Genomic DNA, 23,199 nt, shown 5'->3' with positions numbered 1-23,199 from the left:
AATAGCAGAATTGAAAGGGACCATGGAGGTCTTCTAGTCCAACCCCCTGCCTAGACAGGAAACCCTACACCACTTCAGACAAATAGCTATCCAACATCTTCTTAAAAACTTCTAGCGTTGGAGCATTCACAACTCATGGAGGCAAGTTGTTCCACTGATTAATTGTTCTGTCAGGAAATTTCTCCTTAGTTCTAAGTTGCTTTTCTCCTTGATTAGTTTCCACTCATTGCTTCTTGTCCTGCCTTCAGGTGCTTTGGGGAACAGCTTGACTCCCTCTTCTTTGGGACAACCCCTGAGATATTGGAAGACTGCTATCACGTCACCCCTAATCCTTCTTTTCATCAGACTAGACAAACCCAATTCCAGCAACTGTTCTTCATATGTTTTAGCCTCTAATCCCCTAAACATCTTGGTTGCTCTTCTCTGCACTCTTTCCAGAGTCTCCACATCTTTTTTACACCATGGCAACCAAAACTGGATTCAGGATTCCAAGTGTGGCCTTACCAAGGCCTTATAAAGTGGTATTAACCCTTCACAGGATCATGATTCTATCCCTCTGTTTATGTAGCCTAGAACTGTGTTGGCTTTTTGGGCAGCTGCAGCACACGGCTGGCTCCTATTTAAATGGTTGTCCACTAGAACTCCAAGATCCCATTCACATTTACTACTATAAGGGAGGTACCACCTATACTGTACCTGTGCATTTTGTTTTTCTTGCCTAAATGTAGAACCTAGAAAAACAGTATTTTTTGAAGGAGGCTAAGTGCTCCTTTCTGTTTGCGTTATTCTGCCACATCCACTCATTAGAAACCAGGAGAGCATCAATGTAGCAATTAATGCTGATGAGCGAAAGCAGAAAGTCATTTTAAAGCAATTAACATAAATTCAAAATATTCCGCAGAGATGCCATTGGCCTTTACGCATTCAGGAAAGAAAGCTAACAGCAAATGAAACAGAATCGATACCCAGCATGGCCACAGGGAATTCCTACTCCCAGCACATCTGGAGCTCACCAAGTTTGAAGATAACTATATGGGGAACGTGGGACCAATTTGAAGGAGAAAAAATAAAATTGATCATCGGAGTGGAAAACAAGACCTGGGAGGGAAGATTGATGGGATTTCAAGGCTTGTCAGTGCGTCCTAAGAACCGAATCTGACATTTTATTCACCTCTTTCAAGCTCTTCCAGATTTCATGCTTATGTACAGCAGCAGTTTTAGGTTTGATGTCCTAAATGGCCAATTTAATGGCTGTTCGTTTTAAAAACCAAGGAATACTGAACGGTCATAATAGTAAATAGCAAGAACACTTAGGCTTCACGGTATTTTACAGCCCTTTTACTGCCCTCAGAAGGGTGGAAGGCTGAGTCAACCTTGAGCTGGTCAGGATCGAACTGCTGACAGTCGGCAGAATTAGCCTGCAATACTGCTTTCTAATCACTGTGCATGGTGGAAGGACGGATGGACGGAAGGAAGGAAGGAGAAAAGGAAGAGCAATAGCACTTAGACTTACATGCTGCTTCACAGTGCTTTACAGCCCTCTCTAAGTGGTTTACAGAGACAGCCTATTGCCCCCAACAATCTGGGTCCTCATTTTACCCAGCGAGGCAGAGGAATAGGCTCTCCCTGTTCCCAGTGCCCGCATGCGCAGAGCTGCCAGAAGGCAAGAACAGAAGGGATGACTCGGGAGTAAGGTTTGGAGCTGATTGGCCCCTCCCATAGGACATAAAGGAGGAGGAAAGAAGTGCCACCTTTGGTGGGAAGGTAACAGCGTTCCGTGCGCCTTCGCTGGCCACATGACCAAGGAGATGTCTTCGAATAGCGCTAGCTCTTCGGCTTTGAAACAGAGATGAGCACTGCCCCCTAGAGTCAGGAACAACTAGCACTTATGTGCGAGGGGAACCTTTACCTTTTAAGGTCTTATAAGAATCAATCAAACCTTGGTGTGAAACAAACTGTCCTCCGTGGGTTTCAAAACATCTGAAATCAGGGCATTGAATATTCTACCCTTGCGCTGTCTCAAGACGAAAAATGGCAATTTAACTACATTATTATTCCATAATGTCTGTTGTTGCGGGAAATCAATTCACATGCAAAGGCATCGAATGGAGACAGAAATAAGAGCCCCAGACTTTAATGATCTGGGAGCGCCGATGGAAGACAAGGTTGATTGCATCTAAAATGAGAACTATCCCCAACTACATCAATTTTGTTCCCCCAGAAGAGAAAGAAAGTTATTTATTCCTCAAGGAAATGCAAAATGTAGGAAAACTCTTCTTGAACTGCCTGACAAGGATGATGAGACGGGTATATGTGTCGGAAGTCTTTAATATTTACAGGATTATCCCCAAGGTGCATTCCATGGATTTTTTCTTCATAGAACCATGCCTGAGGCTGCTGAAGACTAGATCAGTAAAAGAAGCTCAGCAGAGAGAAATAATAGCTCTGCTTGAACATTCCCTGCCTTGGTAGGAGCTCCACATCTTCATTTTAATTAATTGCCTGGAACGCAGAAGGAGGGGTGGGGGAAGGCACTGATCATTAGGAAGAGAACATTTTTTTAAAAAAGCTTGTTTAATCCTTCTCAGCGATTTTCACACAACAGATCTGTCGGCTTTTTTTCTTTCAAAACGTCCTGTGGACCCTAATGAGGCAGAAGGAACTCTGGTTTTCTTGAGACAGAAGTGGATCTTCTCCCGCCAGAGTAGCGTTTCCTCAGCCTTGACAGCTTTTAAGAGGTGTGGACTACAACCCCCAGAATTCCCCAGCCATTACATCTCTACTCTTCAGCATGTGACTGAGAGAAGGATGAAATTTAGGAGAGGCAGAAGGGACGCCGTGTTGTTTGAAAATGGACAGAGCTAGAAAGGTGGAAAGCCACAGAACAATAAGGAGAGTTTATGGAGAGACATCACCCTGCCAACAAAAGTGCGTCTAGTCAAGGCTATGGTTTTCTCAATTGCAATGGATGACTGTGAAAGTTGGACCATAAAGGCTGAGAGCCAAAGAATGGAGGCCTTTGAACTCTGGTGCTAGAGAAGACTCCTGCGAGTCCCTTGGACTGCAAGGCCATCCAACTGGTTAGTCCTGGAGGAGATCAACCCTGGCTGCTCTTTAGAAGGACAGATCCTGAAGAGGAAACTCAAAGACTTTGGCCACCTAATGAGAAGGCAGGACTCAATGGAGAAGAGCCTCATGCTGGGAAAGATGGAGGGCAAAAAGAAGAAGGGGACGACAGAGAATGGAATGGCTGGATGGAGTCACTGAAGCAGTTGGCGTGAGTTTAAATGGACTCCAGAGGATGGGAGAGGATGGAAAGGCCTAGAGGAATGTTGTCCATGGGGTCGCAATGGGTCAGACACAACTTCGCAACTAACAACAACAATGGAGAGTCTCAATCATCCAGTTCATGGTTGTCCCAAAGCTGCTTTTTCCAAAAGGCAGCTGGATTTTCTTGGTTCTTTTTCTTGAACAGAATAACAGAGTTGGAAGGGACCTTGGAGGTTTTTTTTTAAAAAAAATAGTATTTATTGGTTATACATTTTTTTAAATAAGACATATAAATACAGCTTTAAACATACAACACCCACCCACCCACCCACCCCCGTGACAGTCATTCACAGCCCAACATTTTTTTCTTCCTCATTGTTTAGTCTCTTAACCAGCATCTTCTTGTTACAAAATTCAGTGATCTATTACAATACCCACGTTCACTTTTAGTTCCCATTGTTAACAACTGCTATTTAACTTTCCCAGTTTTAAGTCCCTGCTGTTCTCTTTGTCACCCACATATACCATAGGTTCCAGCTAAGATAATGTTCCGTTTCTTCTTTGTCCCTCAGCCAACCCATCATTCTGTCCATTTCTGCACGCTCATAAATCTTTTTAATTATGGCATCTTCCGATGGTATGGTAGATTTCCAAAATTGCACATAGGTTATTCTTGCGGCCACAATTATATGTAGGCTCAAATGCCATATAGATTTACTCATGTTTTCTGGTTTTATGCTTAGTAAAAAAGTCTCAGGTTTCCATTCCATACTTGCCCCGGTAACCTCTTTTAGCCAGTTTTGAATCCTTCTCCAGTATTTCATGGCCTCAATACAGGACCACCAAATATGGTAGAATGTGCCATCCCTTCTTCCACATTGGAGGTCTTCTAGTGGAGGTCTTCTAGTCCAACTCCCAGCTTAAGCAGGAAACCCTATACCATTTCAGAGAGATGGTTATCCAACATCTTCTTAAAAACTTCCAGTGTTGGAGCATTTACAACTTCTGGAGGCATGTTGTTCCACTGATTAATTGTTCTAACTGTCAGGAAAAATTTCCTTTGTTCTAGATTGCTTCTCTTTTTCATTGGTTTCCATCCATGGCTTCTTGTACTGCCCTCTGGTACTTTTGAAAATTGGTTCACCCCCCTGTTCTTTGTGGCAGCTTCTTAAATATTGGAACACTGCTATCATGTCACCACTAGTCTTTCTGAAGAATTGAAGAAGCTTCTTGGATGAGAAGCGAAACATTTTCAAAGGAAAACACCAAGAAAATCCAAAATGCCTTTTGGAAAAAGCACCTTTGGGACAACCATAAGGACAATTGATGTTCCCCGATTTGTTACTGAAAAGTAGCCACGTTTTGGGCATTGTGTGCCTAAGCAGATATTAAAAATAGAAAACTGTTTTTGGGTGCAGGTAAGGGACAGTTCCTTTAGGGGCAGTTTAAGGGACAAATTAAGGGAGAGATTAAGGGATACGGTGGCTCGGTGGCTAAGACGCTGAGCTTGTCGATCAGAAGGGAGGCAGTTCAGCAGTTCGAATCCTTAGCGCCACGTAACGGGGTGAGTTCCCATTACTTCAGTGATGGGTTTCAATTTTTTCTTTAGAACCTCTTCTGTAGGTGTGGCCTGCTTTGTGGGAGTGGCTTGCCAGCCATTTGACTGGGTGGAAATGGCTTTCTGGCCATGTGACTGAGTGGGAGCGGCTTGCGGTCATGTGACTGGGTGGGCATGGCCCAACTTGTAAAATGTAGTGAAATTCACTTAACAATGCTCTTGCTTAGCAACCAAAATGTTGGCTCAGAAACTCTAGCATTGAAGTGTGCAAGTCTTAAAGCTGTCAAGTTACAAGACCCTTGCATCCCTAACCCTTTAGAAAAAAAAAACCAGGGGTGTTCAAGCTTGACAGCTTTAAGACTCGTGGACTTCAACTCCCAGAATTCCTCCTCTCGCTCTTCATCTTGATGATGTGTGGATGGGCGGGGGGAGGGAGCTGGAACCAGTTCTAAATGGCACTGTAGGTTTGTGGAACCTCTTCTACAGAAGAGGTTAGAACTGGCAGGAACCCACCCCTGCATTACTTGTCCCATCTTCTGCCAGCCTAGCAGTTCGAAAACATATAAAAATGCAAGTAGAAAAATAGGGACCACTTTAATGGGAAGGTAACAGCGTTCCGGGCATCTTCGGTGTTGAATCACAGGCTCTTCAGCTTTGAAACAAAGAAGAGCACCGCCCCCTACAGTCGGGAACGATTAGCATGCATGTGGGGTGGAACCTTTACTTTTAAGGGACAGTTCAAATGTTTCTTTGTGAGTTAGTTTATGACTGAAGAAACAAGGAATGATATAATCTGTTTAAAGTTAGCCTAACAAAGAGGAGTTAAAGCTCAAATGAAAAATGATACTAACTTTAAGTTTATTTTAGAACATCTTTGTTAAAGATTTATACCCTGTATTTGTTCTGGGAAGTCCGGGGGGGGGGAAGGTTGTGGGGGGGGGGGTTCAGTGGGGAGGGCAAGGGGAGGGGAGGTAAACATTTGCAAAAGTTTTTTTTTCTAAAAATTTTCAATAAAAAATAAAAATAAAAAAAAGTCAAATGTTTCTTTGTGGACTTACCCTGAGCATCACTTCTTTGCCCAACAAGTCGTACAGAGACGCTCCTTTCGAAGTGATTTCTGAAGCGAGCTGCCTGGCTGTCTTCAAATCGCTGATCTAAACGGACATTGGGAGAAATCAGAGTTTGCCTTTCCAAAAAGGGGTTAATAGGGAGGAGTGGAGAGGGAATGCTTCTAACTAAAGCCGTATACTGAGGGTGGCAGTCTTTTTGCAAGCGCCTCTCCTCCAAGTAGATTAATAACCACAATCATTTGTGCAGGTGGGCTTCAATGGACCTGAATAATTTATTTGTTCATGAGTTAGTAGGCAGTAAGCTGGGCGTTAACGTTACTTTCACTGACCTTTTCAATTTTGAACTGCACAAAATTCCAAGCAGGAATGTGCTCCTGGGCTGGATCAGGGGTGGGACTGAAAATTTTTATCGACCGGTTCTCTGCCCGGTTGCTGGGTGGGCGTGGCCTGGTAAGTTTCTTGCACCATGGAAGTAGAGGGGGGGGGCGTTTTCACCCTCCCCACACTCTGGAGGCTTTCCTTGATCCTCTGGGAGGGCAAAAACGGCCTCCCCTGGCCTCCGGAGGACAGAAATGAGCCAGTTTCTGGACTTCTGGTACTTCCAGTAGGCCCGTTTTACACCCTCCCAGAGCCTCTGTGTGGGTCATGCACTTACCTGGCATCCAAAATGGGCTGCGTGGAGACTCCTGGATGGGGAGGGGAGGGTGTGTGGGGTCAGCTGGTCCTTGTAACTACCGGTTCAGTGAACCCAGGGGTGAAATTCAGCAGGTTCTGACAGGTTCTGGAGAACCGGTGCGTAAATTTTGAGTAGTTCGTAGAACCGGCAAGTACCACTTCTGGCTGGCCCCAAAGTGGGGAGGGAATGGAGATTTTGCAGTATCTTTCCCCTGCCACGCCCACCAAGCCATGTCCACAGAACCGGTAGTAAAAAAAAAAAGGATTTCACCACTGGGCAAACCAGATTAAAATTAACATCCGATTTGCCCGAACCTGCCTGAACCAGCTGAATCCCACCCTTGACCCCATCCCTTTCTTACCAAAGGTCACCAGATGCTATTTGCCCTACATAACACCATTCACAGAAAACACAATTGACCTTCTCAGTGAGGAAAGGATGCTTGCAGGCCAATTCTCACAACTTTCCCAGATGTTTCCACCAACCAGGTCACTTTCTTCTTGTAGAGGTCAACATACATCTACCTAATATACACATCTTTGGATATGCCTGCTGTTTTTCCAAGCCAAGAAGACTTCCAACCAACCAACTCACTCCCAGAATTCTCAGCAATATTCACACTAGACTAAGGAATTCTAGGAGTTGTCCCCCCCACCTGGAGGGCAACCAGGTGGAGGAAGGCTGAACATACCAAACCACCATGTTTCTCCGAAAATAAGACCCAACTGGAAAATAAACTCTAGCATGATGCTTGTAATATAAGCCCTACTCCAAAAATAAGCCCCAGTTAATTTTGTCAGGCAAATGCATAGTACCATATTTTCCCCAAAATAAGACCTAACTGGAAAATAAGCCCTAAGGCCTCTTTTGGAGCAAAAAATAATATATCGTATTTTTGGACTATAAGACACACTGGAGTATAAGATGCACCATGATTTTCAAGAGGTACATTTAAAAAAAGTTTTTGCACTCCCGAACTCTGCACGCCTCTTTTTTGCAAAAAAAAAAAGGGGGGGGCATGCAGAGCTTTGGGAGGCTTGTAGAGTGATCCTGGGGGCTGGGGGAGGGGCAAAAACAAGCAAAATAGCCTGTTTTTTGCTCATTTTTGCCCTCCCCATCCCCCAGGAGCACTCTACAGGCCTTCCAAACCCTCTGCACATCCATTTTTGCAAAGGGGGTGGGGTTTTGGTAGGCCAAAAATGCTGTATTCAGTGTATAAGACGCACTCAGATTTTCACCCTCTTTTTTGGGGGGAAAGGTGTGTCTTATACTTTGAAAAATATAGTAAGACCTGGTCTTATTTCAAATAAGGGAAACATGATATATAATACAATGGTTTTTTTTTTCAGATTTGGCTTATCGTGGGTATATAGTACTATTTATGATATAGCCTGATTCCAAACTCAAGCAATCATGATTTAGTCAATAACCTATGTTTAGAACAAAGCATAAACCCAGGTCAGTATGTTTACTGGATTTGGCCAGTAGCTCTGCTAGCAGAATCTTCCCCCATCCTTGCAGTTCCACAATTGCATTCAGAGCTGTTTTATTCCAAATGAGGGGGGAAATCAGCCTTTTAAAACAAAAACAGTGTCTTCTTTAAACAAAGTTTGTGTGAACTTGTGGTTAGGTGGGTAGAGATGCAGGATATGTGTACTTCAATGATTATACATAGGGCAAGACCCAATCCATTTTAAAAAGAACTTATCATATTTTTTGGAGTAAAAGACACGCCGAAGTATAAGACGCACCTAGCTTTTGGGGAGGAAAACAAGGGGGAAAAAATCTGTCTCCGCCTCCCAGCAAGGTGGCGCAGTGGTTAAATGCAGCACTGCAGGCTACTGCTAGATCAGCAGGTCAGCGGTTCAAATCTCACCGGCTCAGGGTTGACTCAGCCTTCCATCCTTCCGAGGTGGGTAAAATGAGGACCCAGATTGTTGGGGGCAATATGCTGACTCTCTGTAAACCGCTTAGAGAGGCCTGAAAGGCCTATGAAGCGGTATATAAGTCTACTGCTATTGCTATTGCTATTGCTAATTTGCCTTCTTGCAACAAACAGCAAACAGTACAGAAGATATACACTGTTTGTGGTGTTACATTTCAGACTATTCTTGTACAGATGCTGTTAAAATTGATGGGGCTTTCTGGAAGTATACATTATTCTCTGCTATTTAAAAGCACTGGGCCTCTTCAGATTAAGCATTTATTTTAAAAAGCTACTTCATTTTGTTAAGTTGTCTAGAACAACAATAAAGCAGTCTTTAAAAAATAAGTCTAATAATTTGAACATTCTATAGGCATTTATAGTTACTGACTTACCTCCTTGCAGCAAACAGCCTGATTAGCACAAGAAAAAAAAATTTCCCTCTGCCTCCCAGCAATTTGCCTCCTGGAGCAAACAGCAAGTTTCACTTTCAATTTCAGCAGGGGCCTCCCGATCATCACCTGTTTCAGGCTGCAGGGTTTGCCATAGCCTATTGCAGCCTCTGCAAGCCCCATTTTCCCCGTTTGATGCAAGGAGGTAAATTGCTGGGAGGCAGAGGCCAAATACATTTGGTATTTAAGATGCACCCAAATTTTCACCCTCTTTTAGGGGGGGAAAAGGTGCGTCTTATACTCCAAAAAATATAGTACGTATCACTTAAATGATGCTTTAAGCCTCAAGAGGAAAGGCGAGAGACAGCGCATAAAAGAAGAAATTCAAAGTCCCTTACTCTGGAACCCAGATCAAATTTGAATTTGCCAACGTCTTCTTCACCCGTAGCTGTGGTTTCCATCCCTTTGCTCTTCATGGCGTTGTAAAGCACTGTGGTGATCTTCAGCAGCTCCTTCACAGCATAGCCATCGGCTTGGTAAAGCTTCTTGGTGTTGAGTTTTATGTGAGCTTTGGTGGCCTGTTGGATGAAGGAATGAATGCTCATCTCTCTCTCTCTCTCCGCATATGTTTATATCTCAGGATGAAGCAGTTCATAGCTATTTATTTCCCAAATGATTTCTGACTCAGGAAATTAAAATATATCATTGCAGGTACTCAATCACTGGAAGATGGTCATTTGTCTGGAATGGTATAGGGCAGGGATGTCAAACTCAAGGCCTGGGGGCAGATGTGACCCATGGGATGCTTAGATCTGACCCGCAAGGCCATCCTGGAAACAGCGAAGGACTGGCCCACAGTGCCTCTGCCAGTGAAAACTGAGCTCAGGAGGGCTGCATCCCGAGTTCTGTTTTTGCTGGTAGAGGGTTGCAGGAGGCTGTCGCAGCCGAAAATGGAACTCAGGAGCCCATTTTCACTGACAGAGCGCTTGGGTCACCATAGGCACCCTTGACACAAGTGACATCAAGCTGGCCACGCCCACCCTGGCCACGCCCACCCCAGCCCCCCAAAGTCAAACATAAACCTGATACAGTCCTCAATGAAATCGAGTTTGACACCCCTGGTATAGGGTCTTGTCAGAATATTCATGAACTGGCAGAGACATGGTAACGAGGTCAGTCAATGAGGCTTATTTGGAAACAAACTTAAGTAGAAGTCTGGGCGTGGCTTAACTGTATTAAACTCTGAACTCTGAAATGAAACTAGTCTGGACTTGTCTGCTCTCTGAATTGAAACTGGAAACCAGTCTCTTCTCTCTACCACGTTGGAAGAATCTGCTTTTGGTATTGTACATTTATTCATGTAGTATTATGTATATAAAGGAGTTAATGAATCCTGCTGCATCAGTTATCTGTGTATGCTTTCTGGATTTGATTTTTGCAACAAACTCTGACAGCTCTCCTCCCTGGGCACGGGGTTGTACAAGAAGATGCCCCCTCCAACTCTATTTTTCTACGCCCAACGTGCCTTCTGACTAAGCGCTACAATTACTGGGATCTATAGGCTGCTTTCAAATATTGTTTTGCAAGAGCCAATTTTCACTTGATGTATTTATTTCTTTTCTCCAGATAAGTTGAGGTAGTATCCATGGCAACCTTTTCTCCAATGTTATTCCTGCATGAACTAACCTGTGAGATAGGTTGAAGTGAAATCATACAGAAGCTGTGGCCTTCCTGTCTCTTGCATAACAGGGGAACAATTCAAAAAAAGAGCTGCCCAAAGAATTAAGGATATAGAAGCACAAAATGATATAGCTATCCAGATGAGCAGCTGGTGACGGCAGGCTTGCCCACAGAGAAGGCTCTGCATGACACCCCTCGCACGTGTGCCATAGGTTTGCCATCACGGGGCTGAGCAAGTACAAACACACTTTTCAAGTAGACTGCTGTCTGAAGTTACAACGGCCAAAATATCTTAGGAAGATATTTGTGCAAGTGAGATTCGAACCGCTGGACACAATGGTCAGATATGGGAGATTCCATTCTATACCCTCCAATGAGCATCTCTGCATTTGCAAAGCGGCAGAGGTAGAAGGCCAGGCTCACATCCTATTGGATTGTGCCTTGTATAAGAGGGTGAGAGGCAGGTGCCTTGGTCCATATATCAAACAAAGGACCTATTGGGAGCCCCACATCAAAACAATTTACTTTATGTACAGTCGGAACCTGAAAATAACATTTGATGGAAGCAAAATGGCTTGGTTGAGATCGCCATACGTGAGACTGATTGGGATAGATTGTAAGTGTGACACTGAAATATAATTTTATGTCCTTTTATCCTATTGTCAGGCCTGCAGTCATATTTTGTCATATTCCTTTTAGGATCTTTGGCCTGCCACACTCTCTGTTATTTTACTATGTTGTTTCATTAGTGGGGTAATTGGGAGGGGGTATAGTAAGGAATATAATGTATATGTGTTGTTGTCAAAATAAAACATTTCTTTCTAGAAGCTGAAGGTCATTCTTTGTCTCCGCACCTCTGCACCTCTCCGGAAGTGGATGGGTGGAGATGCCAGCGTGGCAATGGAAGATAGGACCATGAGATGGACTTGTGGGTGTGGGGGCAAGATCATGAACTTTCAACTGGATTGAAACCCCAGGAAGTTTTCAGATTCGGGTATTCCACAGTTTGTACCAACATGTCTCTCTTAATAAATTGGAACTTAGAGCAATGCTTTGCCTTGGACTCTGATTTAATTTTGGATGATATTTGGAATGCTATTTTATATATTTGTGTATTAAATTCTATTGTATCTTATCCTATAACTATTTTTATTTTACCATACTCTTATCTTAAATTGTTTGTATAAGATTTTATTGGTGATATGTGTTTGAACCCTGTGCTTTAATATGGCCTATAGTTAAGCTATCATATTATAGCAGCTTTGGAAATCATAATTTCCATAATCTCTGTGGCTAAATCCAGCTTCTCTGATTCCAGTCCTATACCCTAACAATACATCAAAAATGTTTTATCCCAAAACGGAAGTAGATTTCAGCGAGGATCCTATAATTGTAATAGAGTAACACAGGCAAGAAAAAGCATGCTTGAGCAATGATTCATCCCAACTTAGCAAACGCCGTCTGGACCAGCCAGTTCCTAATTAACCAGAACAGAAATTCTGCAGAGGAACTTTAGTGCTCTAGTTCACTAAGGGTGAAATTTACAGCTGATCAGATCTTCAGTTAATTGGCACATCAATTTTGCCCATACCATGTGGCTTCCTGCAGCACTCTTGTTGTTAATGGGATCACTTGTTTGAAAAGGATTATGCTGTTTCAAAAGCTCTTACAAGATCCACAATGCAACCCAGATCCATTGAAGTGTGATTATTCTATTTGGGTTTTACTCCCTGGTTTATAAGGCATAGGTCAATCCAATCAAACATCTCCCCCCCCCCCCCCGGTGTGTGTGTATCTATATCTATGTCTATATGTATGGGGACGAGGAGCCCAAGCTGTGTTTGATAAGGGAAGAAGGAATAGGAGCATCAATTCACATGCCTGATGTAAAAACAACAAAGCTAATTACAGGTGGGAAGCGGGTGGATGGGCCTATCACACGCGCAATGGTCAAATTGATTAACATTGTATAAAGGCAGGTATCGCTTTAGTGGCTTTTACACTCTGATGATGTTAGCAGTGGCTAACAAAAGCTCAGTGAGCAATATATTTTAAAAGTTCCGGAGATCGTAATGTCTCTTTCTTCTATATCTATAGCTATAGCTATAGCTATAGCTACAGCTACATGTATGTTCCAGCATAACTCTGGAACGGCTCGAGCAATTTCAACCAAACCTGGTACACAGATGACTTGTTCTCTGGAAACAAATACTGTGGGAGTAGGACACCCCTAACACCCTTCGGAGTGTGTGTTCTGTTACGATACAACCTGTTGTGCCTTCAAATGGCTTCAACTGTGCTACCGTAAAATGGCTTCTACTATACAGGGCAGTGAGTTGCCATGGTAATGGCTCCATAGTACTCCACAAGGGGGCTCCCTCTGGTAAGGGGGAAAATCCAACATTACAAATTATGTTTGGTCTGGACATTTCCCCCCTATAAATAAATAACCCGGACAACGCTGGCTTATCAGCTAGTATATATAAGCGAACTAATTGTCTCCTGCAAACTCCAATCCCCTCTCGCTCCTCTTTTATTTCCTCTGGGAGGGGCCATTCATCGTCCACCAACCCCTGTTCTTTAGCTGTTCCCTTTGTCTGGCAACTCTGTGCATGTGCACACTGGGGGCACGCTCCAGCTGTTCATCTGCCTCGCTGATGTCTGACTCTGAAGGCATATATATGTCTGTGTGTGTGTGTGTATGTGTGTGTGTGTGTGTGTGTGTGTATGTGTGTGTGTGTGTTTTCTGAGGTTTTCGTGGGTGTTTGTATGTAGGTCTTTGGTTATTCGGGTTTTCTCCCGCGTAAAATTGGAAGTGTCTTGGCGATGTTTCGATGAAGTCTCATTTGTCATCTTCAGGTTGGTTTTATATATATTACTAAAACTTCTAATATATTTTGGAAATTAAACAAGGAATGTACATCCCTGGGAAAAGCCAATAGGGAAGGAGGTGAAAATGTTCCTTCTCCCCAGTACTATTTACCAGCCTACCTATCTGAGCGATGATGAATGTAATCTCTACCCCAAGCAGACAGTCATCAGAGATTCAACACATCCGTTGCATCTCTTCCCATGTAACTCATCTTATACTAAGAGACTCTTCAGCATTATTAGTCCCAGGGCTTATCATCAGCTTCCGTTTCAGCCAGAGAACTGAGATCCAATTTTCAAACCACAGGGCTATTTTAATTCCCTCCCTCTCCTCCCTCCTCCCGTGTATGTGTGTGGGTGTGTTTGTGTGCGTGTGTATCTGAAGTGTTTTCATTCAAAAATTAACTGGAGAGTACCCTGGTATTAAATTTCACATTCTGTATTTGACCCTTCAGGGACATTAAATAAATAAAACTCACCATAAACTGAGCAACAGCCTTAATGAAAAAAACTCGGTCCTGCTCTGTTTCAACATCGGAAGGGATATCAGTCTGAGGCTCATATCTGCAAAAGGAAATAAGACACAGAACTAAGCGTTTTGGGTTTTACCAATTTGATAGATTTGTTGTTACAGGAATGGCTAGTTTATAACATTATGTAAAAGTAAAAAGTTGAGGTTGGATGTTAATGCCATATTCTGCTGCACAAAAGTGAATTTGCTGCATCGGAAGTCAATTTCTTTTTTTTTTTTTCTGTTTTCCCCTTGCTTCCCCCCACTCTCCCCTTCTCTTTTCCCTTCCCTACGATTTACTTTTGTATTTTCTTTGTATGCTATATAAGATGGCCCAGTAATTAGAATGCAGTATTGCATCCTAACTCACTGCTCACTCCAGTTCGATTCTGATTGACTGAAGGTGGACTCAGCCTTCCATCCTTCAGAGGTGGGTAAAATGAGGATCCAGATTGTTGGGGTATCATACATTCTAGTACTCATAAACATAATATTATTACTCATAGTTATTACATTTCATTTTCATTTCATATTGTTTAAACATATCTAATACTACCACCATTCAATCTCTGAACCTCCCTCTTATTATTATAAATATCTTGTTATATTAGAATACATATATATATTGTTGTTCCCCTCTTGTTTCTATTTCTATTCTAACTTTTATTCATGTCACCATTGTATTCAAAGATGTTTCATTTCTGTCTTCCATCTTTCACCTGCTTTATTATTCATATTTCCCTTATTTAACTCTTCACATCTGTATAGTTTCATCCTTCATTCTTTCATTGTTCAGTGTTTCAATATACAATTCTAATATAAATCACAGTATCATTTGAACATATAAGTAAATGTAAAGGTTCCCTTCGCACATATGTGCTAGTAATTCCCAACTCTAGGGGAAGGTGCTTATCTCCGTTTCAAAGCCAAAGAGCCAGTGCTGTCTGAAGAGGTCTCTGTGGTCATGTGGCCGGCATGACTAAACACCGAAGGCGCACGGAATGCTGTTACCTTCCCACCAAAGATGGTTCCTATTTTTCTACTTGCATTTTTACATGCTTTCGAACTGCTAGGTTGGCAGAAGCTGCAACAAGTAACAGGAGCTCACTACGTTACGTGGTGCTAGGGATTTGAACCGCCAAACTGCCGACCTTTCTGATTGACAAGCTCAGCATCTTAGCCACTGAGCCACCGCGTGTAGATCTATTCATATTCCTTCCATTCATCCAATTCATGTAATTCTACTTTTAATACACATGCTTATGTTGAAATATATTCTTTCATTATCTAATTACTCATTGTTTAATGTTATTATTAATATTTAGTTTAGACTTTCATGATAACCTTTAATATCACCGCAGAGGGGCAGGAGGAAACAGTCACCTGAAGACTATTTTAAACTCAGAACTGAATAAAGCACAAAACTATCTTGGCTCTTCAAAAAAAAAAATACAGGTCTTTCTAAAAGAAAGCTAATTCTTTTGACATATTTTTGAGTTCTTACTGGAACAATTCCCAAGCTGAATCATAGTAAACTCTTTTGCTTAATCTTCAAGGCAGAAGTATACAACTTTTTATGGGCTGAGGATCACAACTGGATTTTGAGTGGTGTGATAGCAATAACCCTTGGACGTACATGCCACTTCACAGTGCTTTACAGCCCTCTTTAAGCGGTTTGGAGCAGGGGTCCCCAACCTTTCGGACCTCAGGGACCACTAAATTAATAGATTTTAAATCCCGCGGACCACATATTAGTGGTGAGTAATGACCAGGTGGGTGGGCATGGCTAGGTGGTCATGTGAGTGGGTGGGTGTAGCCAACTCAATGTCACTCACATCGAGCGGTGCCTCGCCAGCCTCTACTCGCCCCTCCCTTCTCAGCCACTCCTCGCCTGCCCACCCGGGCTCCTTAGGGCCCCAATAGGAATCAGTTGTTGGAACTAAGCAACCACTATGAGAAAGAATTGGCAAAACAGCTCAGTTCAAATTGTATCTGACCGAGAAGAAGGCTCAGCAGAAGCACTTCAATGAGGACTACGAGCAGAGGCTTTCCAAGCAGAGGGAAGACCTGCGGGAGTGCAAGGCCAGGTACCGGCGCCTGGAGGCTCAGTGGGCTGAAATGGTCAGCCAGCTCCAGGCCATGATGCAGTCCCACTGGAATGAGGCCCTCCGGCTCTTCGCCACCAGCAGTGCTTCCCTCCAGCCTTCGCCCAAAGCCCCATACCAGGATGCCGAAGCAGACATCAAGTCGAAATATCTGCCCCCCTCTGACCCACACAAAAAGACCCCAAAGGGGGAGACTCTGCAGCAATACAAGCATTCATTGCATGTATCCGGCCCAAGGGCCGTAGTTTGAGGATCCCTGATTTTTTCCCCCCAATATATCTTACCGAAGTCTTTTTAATCTATTAGAGGAAAATTCCTCTGATGTTTAATTTCAAATGCAAAACAAATTGAACGATATTTTAATCTCAAAAATATGTTTGAACTACCACAGAGAAATAACAGATGGTTTAAACTGACAATCAAGCATCAATATTTTTTAAAGCATTGAATATATTTTGGTTGCAACCTTTTTTCTCCCCAACTGGAAACCTTCCAGAATACTTCCATTTCCATTTTAAGCTCTTTCAGAAAGCTCCAAGCATTTCACCAGAACTGTGAGTGCAGTTGCTGATATTTATTTTCAAATTAAAACTAAGTACCAACCTTTTCACCAGCCAAAGGAGTATTTCTGAAACCAGCATGAAATTTGGAGTCCGAAAATTTTCCATTGAGATAAGCCGTGGATAGCCCAGTGCCCTCATCATCTCAGTAAAATCTTTGGCAAAAAATAAATAAATAGAAAACGTTTAATAAATTCAAGTACATTACATCTTAACTTTCTTCTATGCTGGAATAGGAAAATTGCACTTGATATTCTGCTACTAAGAGATATTCAGGAAGTGTACAGATAGTCCTTGACTTACGACCACAATGGAGGCCAAAAATTCCATTGCAAAACAAGATGGTTGTTAAGTGAGTTTCACTCCATTTTACATCCTTTCTTGCCAGAGTTGTTAAGTGAATCACTTCAGTTTGTAAGTTAATAACACGGTTGTTAAGAGAATCTGGCTTCCCCATGATTTTGCTTGTCAGAAGGTTGCAAATAGTGATTATTTGATGACCCCAGGATGCTGCAATTGTCATAAATAAGAGCCAATTACCAAGCGTCCAAATTTTGATTATGAAACTGGGGAGATGCTGCAACAGTCACAACTGTGCAAAACAGCCCTAGGTCACTTTTTTCAGTGCTGTTGCATCTTCAAATGGTCACTGGACGAACATGTACACAAAAAGATGGACTACAAACCTATAAATAAATTCACACATATGCTTGGAAACTGCCAACTACCCTGTTTCCCTGAAAATAAGACCTCCCCGGATAATAAGCCCAATTAAGACTTTGGAGTGCATGTGCTAAAATAAGCCCTCCCCCAAAAATAAGCCCTTCCCCCAAATATGGCAGCAGCCATGGGGTGACCACGCTCGCCACCTCCTGCACAGAGGTGGATTTCTGCCCGTTCCAGCCAGATTGGGCAAAATGGTAGTGCGGCAGTGGGAGGCTCCGCCTGCCCACTTGGATGCTTCTGCACACGCGCAGAAGTGCTGCACGCGCGCACAAGCAAACCGATAGTAAAAAAATGGAAACCCACTACTGCACCTGCACCTCAAAAATAATAAGACCTCCCCGAAAGTAAGGCCAAGTGCTTATTTCGAGGGTCAAAAGAAAATAAGACCCGCTTATTTTCGGGGAAACACAGTAGCTTGGAAGAAGGAATCAAACGAGGGCCTAGCTTGGAATCAATGCATAGCTGCAAGCGACATAAATTTGACCTCCCCCAAGATCCATGAAGTCTTATCTCCCAGGGGAAGACAAGCACTCTGAAAGATTTTTGTAATATAAATACCATGCTTTTCATGTTGGGGACACCATTTTAAGTGTTTATGGGTTGAAAGGCTTAGTCAGTAACATCACCATTGCCCGGGGGACACCCGGGGTGACTCCTTCCATATCCCCCTCAAGGAGCTGGAACAAATGATGGGAGCTCATTCGGTCAGCATCACTTGGGTCTCGAACGTGGGTTTCCTAACTTCCAAACCAGTGTCCTAACCATCCAAGCGACCACCCTTCTGTAATGTAGGCGGTAGACAGTAAAGTTATTGGCTTTGTCTATTCAAGACTGGTTATAGTTATTGATTATTGGACAAAGATTAGAATTTAAACCAGAACTATTTTTACTAGAAATCATAACAGAAGACTATAGTAAAGGATCAGTATATTTAATACTACACATCGTAATGGCAGTGAGAATGGTATACACTCAACAATGGAAAAATCAAAATATACCTTTGGAAAGGGAGATAATAAAGAAAATATTTGTTTGCGCAGAAATGGATAAATTGGCACTAGAATTAAAAAACAAAGGAGAGTCAGAATATTATGATATATGGAATAGGTTTTACCAGTGGTTGGAAACAAGAGGTGGGAGTTGGAACAAGAAATAACTAGGATCTGTGAACACAGAATGTGTTGTAATATATGGGAATATAAATGAATATATTAGGTAAAATAAGAATATATAATTAGTAATGTATGAAGACAATGTTACTTGTATGTTGTTTGTTTTATATTTTAGTGTGTTTGGCAGAGATAACGCCAGGAGGTTACTTGTATGTTATTTGTTTTATATTTTAGTATGTGATTGGACACCGTGGCACGACAAAACCGCGCTTGTCAAAATAGCGGTGATAAAATCACGTCGCTAAAGCCGCAACGTCATCACCGTGTGTCATCACCGCCGCGACAAAGCGCGGCGACAGAAGGGCGCTTTAAAACAGCGCGGCGACAGAAAGCGGATTTAAATTAAGGTAAGGGTTAGGATTAGGTTTAGGGGTTTGTTTTAGGGTTAGGTTTAGGTTTAGGGTTAGGGTTAGGGTTAGGTTTAGGGTTAGGTTTAGGGTTAGGTTTAGGATGCTGAGTGCTTGGGAATGCGCGGATTTGCCCTCCGCGATTATGTCATCGCGGTAGGGTCGCGTTTTTCCATAGCACTTCGAACAGCGCGAATTAGTCTTCGCGCTTATGTCTCCGCGGATAAGGGCTTTGCGGATTTGTGGTGGAACCATTGGACACACAAGGAATTTGTCTTATGCTAACAGTGTACATAAGAAAAATAAGATACATTCATCAAGAATGAAAGATGCAACACTTAGTGATAGTCAAGATTACTAAGATATCAAATCGTACTAGGAAACAAATATCAAATCGTACTAGGAAACAAATAAAAACAATATAAATTGATAGATACAAGCAACATGGTTATAGTCATAAGTGGGTAGAGTTAGATACTAGGAAGGAAGAGAATAATAGTAATACAGTAATACAATAATACAGTAAATTATTGACAGTGTTGTGGGGATTAGTTGTTTAGCAGAGTGATGGCATTCAAGGGAAAAACTCATTGTGTCTAGTTGTTCTGGTGTGCAGTGCCTTATCGTTTTGAGGGTAGAAGTTGAAACAATTCATGTCCAGGATGTGAGGGGTCTGTAGATACTTTCACAGCCCACATTTTATGATCCACATCTTAAGACAACATAACGAAAGGCTGACATAATTCTGCTTTTCATAAATGGGCAAAAACTGCCCACAGCACATCACACTGTATTATTTTTCATACTCCTGGTACTCAAGCTGAAGCTTATGACTAATTCTGAGTCACCTTTTCTAACAAACTCTATTTTCATTATACAGAATTCAGCCGCCAGCCTGCTGCTATCTTCACTTCGTTTCCATTTGTTGGCATGCCGCTTCAAAGCATAGCATGAAGACTGATTTATGCTGTGAAGCCTCTGCTGCTGCCCTCATCAAGTGTCTTTTGCTCTTTCCTTGGGGGAAAATCCCTTTATAGGTTCATTACCTCCCGTTCTGTCTTCCCAGAGTTCACGCACTACACTAATCCATAATGTGGTTTGTTTCCTTTTTGCCTTTACTGCCTTGTTCGTTTCCAGCTTTGATGATTGGTATAAACCACAGTTTACCACAGTTAGTGAATTCATGTTCTGGTTTGTCATTTTATTCAAAACACCAAGATCTGACATGATGTGTTAAAGAGAAGAGCCGAGGTGGCGCAGTGGTTAAATGCATCACTGCAGGCTACTTCAGCTGACTGCAGTTCAGCAGTTCGGCTGTTCAAATCTCACCGGCTCAGGGTTGACTCAGCCTTCCATCCTTCCGAGGTGGGTAAAGTGAGGACCCGGATTGTTGTTGGGGGCAATATGCTGACTCTGTAAACCGCTTAGAGAGGGCTGAAAGCCCTATGAAGCGGTATATAAGTCTAACTGCTGCTATAAAAACCCAGCCACCAAATCAGCTTTTTTTTTTTTTTTGATGGACAGGCCCAAGGAGATGTCCTTTCACAGAAGAAAATTATGTTGTTGCAATGATCGATATTAAGCTTAGCATTAAATCCCACCCCATCCATGTATCTGCTGAATTTCTGTTTGTCCAGATGCAAGCCACTATAACCAATCTTTATTGTGTGTCCAATCACATTTGGCCAATTAAGAATTTTATTCTATTCTATTTACTCTACTCTACTCTACACATTATTATGGATACTTTTAGAGACCATACTCTCTCTCTCTGTCTGCCTCTCCCTCTCTCTTTCTCTCTGTCTCTTTCTCTGTCTGTCTGTCTGTCTCTTTCTCTCCCCCCCCTCTCTGTCTCTTTCTATCTCTCTGCCCCCCCCCTCTCTCTCTCACACACACACACAGACAACCATGCTGGCTGGGGACTATGGGACTCGGCATTATCTTTAAGCTTCAAGGGGAAAAACACCTTTCGTTATTCTGGATGCCTGCAGGTGACCCATAGATGGCAGCAGTGAAGCGGATTTGCCTCGCGCTTCTTTGCTGCCATCTGTGGTCGGGATGATTCTTGCAGGCCGGTTATGGTAGCTTGCCCTCCTGGGACTCCCACCTGCCAGGGTTGTTGTGTGGATCAAAACGGAGGGAGGGGCAGTCACATACGCTGCCCTCAGGTCTTTGGTAATGGGGTGGGTGTGGGAATCATAGCGCCCCGCTCGGGTGATTAAATAACGGAATAAATTAGAGGGGGCTCGCTTGGGATTCTACATCGGAGCGTCCCACCCCCATCCCCCCGTTCGACTCACTCCGGAGATCGCGGAAAGACATAATGACGTGCTGCAAGTCCGTCGGCCGATTCGGTTCGTCGAGTAAACTTCAACCAGGCTTCGCGGCAGAGTAGGCCGCGCTGCTTACGTAGCCATAGCAACGGGGGCGACGGCGAGCGGCGGGGCTCAAGCGATGCGGAAGGCGGAGCCGCGGCGTCGAACGCCCTGCGGGCGGGGAAGCAAATGGGAATCGAGGAAGAAGGGGGCGCTTGCTGGAGTGGGATCTACGCTGCCCAGGCGTTTAATGGGAGTGTTTTTAAAGACGCGCCGAAAGCAGAGGCAATAAAACAAAACAAAGCAAAATAGAAAAGAACTTGGAATATGAAGACAGTCATCTGAAACAGCATTATTCCTGAGATTAAGGTGGCTCTGATCCTGCCCCAGCTTGACCTGAGCGTGTCACTGGGTACGTGATTTGTTGAAGTCCATTTGGTTGACTTGAGAATAGAGTAGAATAGAATAGAATAGAATAGAATAGAATAGAATAGAATAGAATATGGAATAGGAATAGAATGGAATGGAATGGAATATGGAAACAGAATATAGAATAGGAATAGAATAGAATAGAATAGAATAGAATATGGAAATAGAATGTAGAATAGGAATAGAGTAGAATAAAATAGAATAGAATATGGAAACAATATAGAATAAGAATAGAGAAGAGTAGAATTGAATAGAATAGAATATGGAAATAGAATAGAATATGGAAACAGAGAACAGGAAAATAGTAGAGTAGAATAGAATAGAGTAGAGGAGAACAGAACAGAAAAGAACAGGAATAAAATAGAATAGAATAGAATAGAATATGGAAACAGAATAGGAATGGAGTAGAGTAGAATAGAATAGAGCAGAGCAGAGGAGAACAGAATAGAATAGAACAGAACAGGAAAGAAAATAATAGAATAGAACAGAATAGGATAATCAGGAATAGAGTAGAATAGAATATGGAAATCAAATATAGGAATAGAGTAGAATAGAATAGAATATGGAAACAGAATATAGAATAAGAATAGAGGAGTAGAATAGAATATGGAAATGGAATAGGAATAGAGTAGAGTAGAATATGGAAATAGAATATAGAATAGAATAGAATAGAATAGGGAAACAGAGAATATGAAAATAGTAGAGTAGAATAGAGCAGAGGAGAACAGAATAGAACAGGACAGGAAAGAATAGAGTAGAATAGAATAGGAATATTAAGATAATATTGAGATTAGTTGGGTTGCTCACACATAGATTGAGGTTGTTCATATTGTGATTTTAAAGGCAGTCATTCCCCCAGAGTTGCTCTTCCTTTATAAATCAAATGAATAGATCAATAGACCCAACCCTGGTTAGTTACTGAGCCCAGAAAATGTCCCTCCTTTCATTTCAGCACTGGCAAGTGGACAGCGCCAATTTCACTACTGGCCATCCATTTTCTAAAGTTTTTTTTCCCAAGAGACAACTGGACTTTCTGGTTTGTCTCTGAAGACATTTTCATCCAAGAAGCTTCTTCAGATGAGAAGCAAAACATCTTCAAAGAAAAAAACAACCAGAAAGTCCAGTTGCCTGTAAAAAAAAAATACTTTGGGGACAACCATGACCTGGATGTCAGAGAATCTCCATAGACATCCATTTTCTAGTTCCTCCAGAAGGTTCCCAGTGCCTGGAGTCATCTCCTAGAGTCAACATCTGGATTCTGCCCAATGTTAGAACCAGTCTTAACATTTCTCATTTATTCATTTGTTCAATATCTATGGCCACCCATATGAGTCAATGACTCCGGGTGGCTTATAGTTCATACAATATATTACGGTCAAAATTTTCCAACACTTATTGTTGTATGATTCGTCTATTCTAGTAATGATGGTGAGAGGTATATACCATTTAATAAAAAACATTTTATAGCAATTGTCTCTGAATTATACTGCAAGCTGTAAGTCAGAGAAAATTGCTTTGAAAAATGTTTTGTATAAGCATTTGAAATGCTTTTACAAAACCCAGCTTATGTAGGACATTCATACAAATTGTTAT

At 42.4% G+C, this 23,199-nt stretch overlaps 1 protein-coding gene across 2 annotated transcripts in view; it reads right to left on the bottom strand.

Annotated features, from left to right (window-relative positions):
- IFT38 (intraflagellar transport 38) overlaps positions 1-21,299 on the bottom strand; it is a 58,323-nt gene extending 37,024 nt beyond the window's left edge. For both annotated transcript variants that reach the window (XM_087728687.1, XM_087728688.1), the window contains exons 1-5: positions 21,163-21,299; positions 16,661-16,772; positions 13,921-14,005; positions 9,289-9,468; positions 5,887-5,982 (exon numbers count right to left, since the gene is read on the bottom strand). In XM_087728687.1, coding sequence (XP_087584813.1) covers positions 5,887-5,982; positions 9,289-9,468; positions 13,921-14,005; positions 16,661-16,772; positions 21,163-21,184 — 495 coding nt within the window. In that variant the 5' untranslated portion in view covers positions 21,185-21,299. The remainder of the gene's footprint in view (positions 1-5,886; positions 5,983-9,288; positions 9,469-13,920; positions 14,006-16,660; positions 16,773-21,162) is intronic.
- Positions 21,300-23,199: the final 1,900 nt, after the last annotated feature.

Source organism: Thamnophis sirtalis, unplaced genomic scaffold (genome assembly GCF_051295495.1).
Source record: "Thamnophis sirtalis isolate CommonGarterSnake01/CBP01778 unplaced genomic scaffold, rThaSir2_p1.2 scaffold_14, whole genome shotgun sequence".
NCBI lineage: Eukaryota > Metazoa > Chordata > Lepidosauria > Squamata > Natricidae > Thamnophis > Thamnophis sirtalis.
Note: the sequence above shows the minus strand (reverse complement) of the source record. Positions and strands in the feature narration are given on the sequence as shown.